Here is a 9,718-nt window from a genome sequence, read left to right as displayed (position 1 = left end):
AGAGTCCCAGACGCATAAAGTGCAGTTTCTGAAAGGACCATCACAGTCCATCCAGAGCTGCCCGGACACTCGCACGCCCACAGAGGCCTTGGCTCCCTTTGTCCGCATCACTCACCACGATCTGCAGATGCAGAAACATGCCTGGACTTCGCTCTACACTCCGCCCACACAAGGGTGCAGACCCAGCCTTCCCAAGAGCAGAAGCTCTCAGCATAAAGTTACCAAAATGACTAATCATGTCTCAAACTCTGTAGACTGCATTTTACCTACAGTTTTCTTTCCATCAGGAGATAATAAATAAAATTCAGGCAAAGGACCAACTAATGAAAACACTCAACAACCCAGTACAGTGCAAAGCCAAAGAGAATGTTTAATGTAGCTATTTATCTGGGTAGTAATTGTATATTTGCTCAGAAAAAAAGCACATTTTAACATATGCAATGTAAGAGTAACGCAATAAAAACAGACAGGAATTTCTTATGTTCTCCAAAAGGTTAGTAACGCCTTAGTGGATGACGAGATGATCACCGCTTCAGTTCCCAAACCTCTCCTCAGGGACAGCACTGACATTCCATGTTTTCAGTAAATTTAACCACTAGCACATTTAATTCATTAATTTCATTTTTAAAAAAGTCAGTGAGGCATTGAATAGCTATAGAAGATGGGGGGGGGGGGGGGGGGTAGTGGTCAAGTCAAAAGAAATATGCGCTAATTTGATGGTTGCTGCGAATACTGGGGTGACTTTAGCAGAGGTTTTGAAATAGCTAAGCTGATGCATTTTGGCAGACATCATATTGTAGTTTTACTCCAACATGAAGATCATTTAAAGATCATTTTCTTTGACTGCCTAACACTTTTGCACAGTATTGTATATCAGGATCAAGACCCTAACAAAGGATAGGGCCGACTGTAACCTTCAGAACAGGTTCAGTTCTTCTTGGAATGCTATCAAGTTCTGATCTGTATGTACTGAGAATGTAGCATTGTATGTAGTATTGTACATAGTATTGTATGCAATATTGTATGCAATATTGTACGTAGTATTGTATGCAGTATTGTATGCAGTATTGTACGTAGTATTGTATGCAGTATTGTATGCAGTATTGTGCGTAGTATTGGACTTTTCTTCAGTAGAAAAGCCTTGAAAAAGGAGGTAGAAATCTATTTCAAACTCTCCCCTCCGGAATGTCCTAGATAGATTCTGTGATGTTTCGATCTGGTGATTGTGGGGCCAAATTGTCCATGAAAGAAACTCTTGAATTTGTTTATCAGTGTTATTATTACCTTTTCGGCACAAGGAAGCGTCGAGAGGGAAGAATGTTTGCCGCGTTCGGTGCACCTAGTTTGGTGAAATCGCCTCATATTCCTTGGCTGTTATATGACCGACCATCAGGCCAAAGACGGCTGCCGATACCAGCAGACATCGTCTGCTGACAGCATCCTGACGCCTTTTCCAAACATAAAAGCACCCAAGTGTAGGAGAAGAGGTGAAAGGTGACTCATCGAATGCTGTTTTCTTCCACTGCTCAGAGGTTTCATATGTTGTACTTCTTGCAGCAGGTTAGACATCCTTCTACACAGCGTGGTCTTGGATACTAGCCATCTCCAAATGGCCCTCCTGCCATCAATTCCAACTTTGTGAAACTCCTGATGTACTTTTTGTTGAGACTGGGTCACGGTGGTGCTGATTCAGATGTGCTGCGATTCCTGAGGCCAAATTGTTGTACCGTTTAGTAACGTTTTATAGCGTTCCCATTATTTTGTCCACTCCTTGTATACAGAGCATTACATAAACGATATTCCGAGGAAATGCTGAAATTTTTACAAACGTGACGCTTCCATATTTAAGAAACAACAAGCAATTTAAATGGCAACAGTGGGCAAAGATGACGAAAATGTTTGTGCAGGAGAAACAAATTTCTCATCCGCAGGAGGGCTACACAATCGATAAAACTTCGAGGATAACAACCAAGAGCCTTCGAGGAGCAGTTCTAACTTTTAAATTATCTTGCACACAAGTTATACTGCCTTTCACTTTGGAGACTACCCACTAACAACGGGAAATGAGATACAATGAACACTGAATACATCGATTACGATTTGGTTTTATTTAATTTAACGGCGTCAAAACACATATACGAACATAGATTTTACGGGATGGGTCCCATCGGCTTGTATTACTAAAACAAGCCGGGTTGCGGTTTGCCAAGTCGGTGATTGTGGTCTCTGCTCCCCCAAAAAGAAGAGTAATATCGCCTTATATAGCACCGGGTCCGTGCTGCTCTCCCAGGAGTATACGAGCGCGTTATTTGCAAACTGGTCTGCCTAAATACGGCAAAGCGTCCACACAATAAATACGATGCCGCAATCAAACAGATGCATTTACCTTTTAAAAAGTTATTTACCCAGAATAAGCCCTAAAATACGAGGATATGTACTTCAACTATACAGAATAATAAAGCGGCAGCTAAATTTAGATTGGTTTTAATGATTAACTTGTGATTACTGCTCTGAAAATTTGAGTTTTAATATTCCACACGTTTGTGCAAGTGCGTCTAGGACGGGCATGTATAGACATAATGAATGTATGTTATCCTCCCAAACAAATAATACATAACAAACAATTACAAGTACTTTTACTGTTAAAACGTCAATGGAGACCATTTTAAAATAGAAATGAGAGGGATCCCTGACTTGTGTTATTCTTAAATATGCACGGTAATATTAGGGTGCTGTTACCAGCAGTGGAGGGAAAATTAAACACCGAGAAGCTTTTATAATTTAACGCATTTGCCAAAGAACAGAGGACGGTGCAGATATAAAGGGCGTAATAAGACGCGCTATTGTTGGGGAGTGATTTGTAATTAACTGTGGTACCTGGTGTATTGGTGACGTGGGCGCCGTGGAGCCGCAGGAGCGATCGATGGGGGCGGACCTCAGCTGGATCTGGCCCCGAACACCAAGCATCGCCGTTTCGGTGCCAGTGCCCGAGCGTCCCGCAGTGTAAGGAGGCGTCGGTGGTTCCGTCTACGAGGTAAGATCGCACTTTACTATTTGTTTTACTCGTCTTTTCCTTAAAGAGTTAATGTAGCCTGTTCTTTTTGTGTTTTAGATAGGAAGCCAACAAATATCACCCATCGATCTTCCAACTGCTTTTCCTGGGCAGGGTCGTGGGGAGACTACAAATGTCAACTACAAAAAAAAAGATAGTTCATTATATTCTTATATGCCTGACAGAATGACCATTTTACGAGACTTGCGAGCGCTGATCACTTTATAGGTTTTAGGCGCGGTGTGCGGTTTCTAAATGTGTCTCCTTAGTTGAATAGAAAAGAAGCGCATTTAGTGAGATCGCTGTCAGTGGTGCTGAAATGTGGAAAGTCGCCTACGGAAGGCGCTTCTCTAGGCTACCAGAAAGTGATCTGCTAAGTGATCTGTAACACTGAAAAATACAGGCATTGAAAATTAAAGAGACGCTTTTTAATCCATAGTGATGCACCTCTCGAATTAGTTTTTTTTTATTAGATTTTTCTAATTTTTTCTGTGATAATGTGTGAAGTTCGACTTATGCATATTTCCCCTCTCGGCAGGACAACTTTGAAACGAAGACAGTTCAGATCTTATTCTACCCGGAGGTTTGCCGAAAGCTAAAACCAGAAACCTAAGACGGAGTCCTAAAAGCGCCCGTTCTTTGTGTCTCACGTGTGCTTTTTAAAAGCTGAATTTAAGCAACATTAATGTTAAAGAGCGTAAGAGTGTCAGCTGTACCGAAGGACTCCTGCGACCACCGAACATGGCTTAGCGGGAGCATGAGAGGCGACTGACATCCTCTATAGGCGAACTTCACCATCTTTAGAAGCGTCCTTCCCTCACGCAGAGCATGGCACTCCCGACAGAGGACACTCGGAGGGCGGCATCGGGCACCAAGGCACGACACGCGGCTGTCAGTTTTACAACCACCAGAGAGAAGATCCTGTAGTTTTTAATTAACAAAAAAAAGAGATATATATATATACATACACGTACATATTATAATAAATAAAAAACTGCACCGGACGCTCATATAAATCTCCAGTCATGGGGATACAACACCTCGTGCTCCTTTTAATATATCTGGATCCATTGAATGTGTTGTGCGCTGCTATGAACAAGAAAAACAAGGGGCCCCCGAAGCGAACTCAGAAGGTGAAAGAGGTGAACAGCACCGCTGTGCCCACGATGGGCAGCCGGAGGGTGACGCAGGTGCAGCCGCCGGCCACCGGCGGCCACGACACTTGCCAGGGCTACTACGACGTGAGCGGACAGTACGACAAGGAGTTCGAGTGTAACAACACGGACCACCGCTACTGCTGCGGCAGCTGTTTCCTTCGCTTCTGTTGTCAATTTAAAGGGAAACGTTTAGATCAAAAGTCCTGCACGAATTACAATACGCCGGATTGGATCAAAACCCAGCCCCCTTCGCCTGTACCGACGGGTGAAACCTACGATCCGAATCTGGATCGGACGAACACAACGGTCTATATCACCTGCGGTGTAATAGCCTTTATTATAATCCTCGGAGTTTCAGCGAAAGTTGCGTATGACAAAGCAACCAAACCCCCTCAGGAAATGAACGTCCACAGGTAAGAAAACGTGTCCCTCATACTGTCTTCTTACAAAATAAGCACACCGTAATACCCCGTGTAGTGCGCACGACCATTCCCCGGAGCTCGGTTATATGCAACAGGTGAATGACAAGATATCTGTAATTTTAAAATTAATTTTACACAGACAGACTATAATCCTTCACTATTTTAGAAGTTAACCTGACGAAATGTTTGAGAACCATTTTAAAATTTTTTTACTGTAGCTTATGATGCTTAAAACGAAGCATAAAGACGTAAATGCAAATAATTTTATTTCATTCAATAATATGCTTATTTGAATGCAAGGGTTTTCTAGGGAGGGAAATATGTCAAATTAAATATTGCGGGTTACAGCCCCCCTCCTCCATCCCCTCTGGTTCCTATGCCCCTGCCTTAGATTTACAGTGATCAGTAACAGTCAAACATGAAGTGTGTGTGATATTAAACCACAGGTGTTGCGATAAGACAGGCAGTGGCCTGGGGCCCCGAACTGGTAGGGGGCCCCGAGCTGGTAGGGGGCCCCGAGCTGGTAGGGGGCCCCGAGCTGGTAGGGGGCCCCCGAGGGCAAGCTGCTGATTACACAGCGCAGTGCAAAGACAAACCTGCTTTGTTTATTTGTTGTTTCTCATAAAAGTGAAAACAAAGGACTTATGTTTATTCAATCCTCTTTGTTGATATTAATTTAGACTTCACGCTAAAATAATGGTAATAGATTTTACCATGTCGGGGGAGGGCGAGTTGGGGGGCCCATGGAGCTTTTGTGCCTGAGGCGCTCAGAGTCTCTGCGTGAATCTCAGATCATTAACATTCTCCTTGGATAAAGGCAGGCGTGCGGATGATCATTTATAATCTGTCCGCTCTTCTTAAGCAACGCTGGAACCTCGTCTGCGACACAGCGACAGGCGTTTCGGAATTTCACGTCGACGTGTGAAGGCCTCTACCAGCCAGTTCAGCGCACTCAGCATCTTTTGGATGGCAAGGCTGCAATTCTGGGGGATTTGAAATTGCGTTGTGACCCAGTGTTCACCAGGAAGGCTGTCTGACTCTGTAGCTTGTATTCCTGTGTCTCACCACTGCTCTGTCAGAAATTAGTCGGTTGGGTTTTTTTTGTGTGTAATTTGCAGACCCAGTGTGAACCACCGCATGAGCCATTCAATTAAAATCCTTGGCAGCCACTCAGAGCTGTGTGATTAGCACTTTGTCATCTCTCTCTGTAGCTGTCGAGTTATAAGGTTCACGTTCCCCTGCTTAGAGATCTGGTGTACAGGTGTGGGTTAGGGCTTTAGCTGGAATTATGACAAACAAGTGCATCATCCCCGTTGGCACCATGATGCTGTATCCATCCACTGCTACCAGAGGCGCAAATTCCAGGTGCAGAACGTAGAAATCCAAACCAGGATTTTGTTTTAACCAATCAGTTGAGTATAAAGAGTCACAGTCACAGATACTCAACTGGTTGGTTGAAGCAAAATCCTGGTTTGGATTTTTACTCTCTGGACCGGAAATGTCTGCCTCTGACTGCTCCTGCCGGACGCTGGCTGTGCCTCCCCCGTGGTTGAAGTCCTGTTGTAGTCCTCCAGCTGAGGACCTTCACTTACGTTCTCTGAGAAATGTCTCACTTGCAGCTTCGTTAAGCAAACAGATTGACCTGAATCGACTCGCTCGTTTTTAAGCTGGTATCTTCAGTGGAAAAATCCATCTGGATAAAAACTTAGAATCCGTGGCATTTGGTTCAACTAAAAGTTCCTGCCAGACAGCTGTAGGAATGAGGACAAAATATCAAAGCGCCTTCCAGAGGGGGGCAGATTCAGGGGGGGCCCCGCACATGTCAGGGGCCTCCGAATGCATTAAATTATATATAAAATTTGCCAAGAGGGGGTCCATGGTGTCATTTTGTCAGGGGCCCCAGAATTCCTAGGTACACCCCCGGCACATTTCACCCGAGAGCATTAGGGAAGGGCCTGTCCAGTTCCCTCTACCAAAGCAGGCAGCCCACAAGATGAATAATCACTCTGCGGTTTGATTGGATTTAGATCAGTGATCATCAGCGATCCAATGACCTGTCATGAAAGCTAGACATCATCAGCTCTAGACTGCTGGTTTTTTTCTAGATGTCACCTCTGCCAATCAGTCGAGTCACTGAGTCAACATATATGGAAATAAATGGTCCTCTTATGTCTGTTAATCTTTTTTCAAACCCAAGGATTTAAAGAGTATCTCATTAGTCCTTTCATGGCACAAATCAGCGGTCAAATAATTCGAATGCATTGAATTGACACTGCATTGCATCTCCAGGAACTGGGCTGGGCATCAGTGCTGTTTGTCTTTGTTTAAATATTGATAAGTTGCTCTTATTTCAAGCACTTGACCTGGATGGAGTCTTTGCCTTTCAAGGAAAGGACGTTGCCTGTACATCCTTAGCCGGGCTCAGCTTCTGTCTGGTAAAAAGACATCTAAGAATGTATCTTGGATGCATTGTGTTGTGTTTGCGGGTACACATGTACAGTCATGTCTGTGGTGTAGACATCCATTTTCTATTGTGAATTTTGCCAGTATCTAAAGTGCAGCTTGAATAGAGGCTGTGAAGGGAACTGTTAAAGGTTAATGGTATTTTTTTTTCAGGGGCTTAAACAAAATCATTCTACCTGCTGTTCTCCACTGAATGAGTATAAAGACTCCATTCAACTACTAATCAAAAACCGCACGCAACCTGCTTCTTCATAAACACGAAGAGCTTAAAGCTGACAAAATCTCAGCGAATCCCACGAGAGCGCTGGTACAGAATTAGGCTGACTTTAGCTAACAGCATTTATTTGCCATTTGAGGTTGTCCGGACTCAGAAGTCGGAGTCCGTGTTGTAAGGTCATAGGAATGCATCCCAATGAGCCATGAAGGGATTCGGGATGAACCGAGCATCTCACAGGCGATCATTATTTAGTAGGATTTCTGAGTGTTTCAGCAATATACATGGATGCATTTTGCTAGCAGTGAAATGTACATTTGTACTAAAACGATTAATACAAATTTCCCAACTATACAATATTCTCCTAATTAATTATATCAAATTGCTTTACATTAGCAAACCCATTTATCATTCTGCTTTCTTATCATTTGTCTTTGAAGCAGTTATGTGGCTTCACTATGTTTTGAGTCCAAACTCTTATGTCGCTCTGACCTTGGGCGCCTGTCAAATGCCGTGACTGTAAATGCAATGAAATGTCTGTAAGCCAGGATCTGAAAAGACACACGTTTGTCATATTTACAAATATCCCCAAAAAATTGTCCCAATTCACTATATATCAAATAGTCTTGCATGACAAAATTATGCATAACTTTGCTCTTTGTCATTTGTTTTAAAAGTAATTAAATTGGCTTTAGGTTATTTTGAGTACATTTCTGCCTACCAAGCCAGGAATGCCTCTCCCCCCCCCCCCCCCCCCCGCCCACTCCCCTCCCCAACAGGTCACAGCCCAGGGGCAAAGATCTCACCCCTGAGCGCTTTGGTTACTGAGCACTCAGTCCTCAGGTTTGCCAACCTGTGACACACGGACCAGGATCCTTTTGGATCCACTCAGATATCCAGGCTGCCGGCTACACCGATACTGAACCATTTTTTCTGTTATTCCGAATCAACAGAAACCTGTCATTGGTTTAGGACAGTCAGAAGTCAAACTGAATCGATGTGTCCTGACACCAGCTGCATTTGCTTTGCCTGTGATGCCAAAAAAAAAACCAAAACAAATTATAACTAGACAGCTTTAGGAAGTTAAAAAAGGCAACTACAGGTTTTTAGCATGAATTATGTTCCCAGACTAAGGAATTTGTTTTGATCTTCCATGTGAACATTCTGTTCCCCCAGAAATGTCAGTCATGGTAACAAACATTAAGATTATGCGGTAGAAGGGCGTTGCGTTTGCATTTCACTGCGCCCTGAATCAAGACAATTGCGATTCACTGACATATAATGCAGTCCGACAGGAATCCCGACAAACATTGCAGCGATGTTTACAGTTTGTCTGAACTCACGTCTGAAGCTTGATCATGTGACTTCATAGGATCATTCAGTTTCTCGTGGACATACATGTTGTTTCACCTACACCTCTCAGCACATAAAAACCGTCTGTTTGTCATCACACTAAATAGGTCACTATAACAGCCAGGTCATGTATTAAACTTAAATATTATTACAAATATTTGAATAAATTTGAATACATTCATAAACAAGAAGGTGAAAAAACATGTGAATACCAGTGTCACAATAGAGTTGTTGCAGAGTTTTACCCATTAAGATTTTGCTGTTAAAGGAGATTCATCCTCTCAAAATAACTTTGCACGTCATCAGACAATGTGGTCGCCATCTTACATGGATAACAAGCCCTTACTCCCTGCCTCATGATATTAATAATTAATATATATATATATATATATATATATATATATATATATATATATATATATATATATATATATATATATATATATATATATATATATATATATATATGTATTATAAATAATGACATATCCATCATTATCATTCTTCGTAAAGCACAAAACTAAATAAAGACTGTGATAAGCGAGGAATTGTACGTAAAACTGCTGGCTAATGATATTCACACTCCAGTAATTGACATGCTAATGTGTTGGAGCATAATTTGGTGTAACTTCATTACACGATGAACAGCATCTGAAATTACAAAATTTTGGTTGTCTTTCCGTTTTTGAGTCTGTTTATTAAAATGCACACAGGCACCGAACCAGCGGATTTTTTTTTTTTAATTCGTAAATAATGAATTCCGATTTGACGCCCGATATGTGTGGGATGAGCCGGAATAAAACGTAAAAAGTGATCGTAAAAGCAGAATGGCTGGTGGTTACGTGTGATATACATGCGTGAAGCAGAGGTATACGGATTCAGTTACCTCTTACAGAGGTGTTCGGAGATACGAAACAGTAAGTGCTGACGTGTGTTTGTCGGGGGCTGGGGGGAGGGGATTAAAGTTCGTAAAAACCCATAAACCCTTCAGCGGCAGGAACCATGAAGGTGTCTGCAAGCACACTCAGCGCGGAAGATATAGCGGGCAACTGGGCCA

General features: G+C 42.6%; 1 protein-coding gene across 2 annotated transcripts in view; it reads left to right on the top strand.

Moving 5' to 3' along the window:
- The first annotated feature begins 2,907 nt into the window (after positions 1–2,907).
- The window catches only part of LOC125718514 (protein shisa-6), a 41,902-nt gene continuing 35,091 nt past the window's right edge, over positions 2,908–9,718 (top strand). For both annotated transcript variants that reach the window (XM_048992418.1, XM_048992417.1), the window contains exons 1-2: positions 2,908–3,034; positions 3,591–4,622. In XM_048992418.1, the coding sequence (XP_048848375.1) occupies positions 4,078–4,622 (545 nt within the window). In that variant the 5' untranslated portion in view covers positions 2,908–3,034; positions 3,591–4,077. The remainder of the gene's footprint in view (positions 3,035–3,590; positions 4,623–9,718) is intronic.

This window comes from Brienomyrus brachyistius, chromosome 22 (assembly GCF_023856365.1).
Source record: "Brienomyrus brachyistius isolate T26 chromosome 22, BBRACH_0.4, whole genome shotgun sequence".
NCBI lineage: Eukaryota > Metazoa > Chordata > Actinopteri > Osteoglossiformes > Mormyridae > Brienomyrus > Brienomyrus brachyistius.
This window is presented reverse-complemented; position numbering and strand designations above follow the sequence as displayed.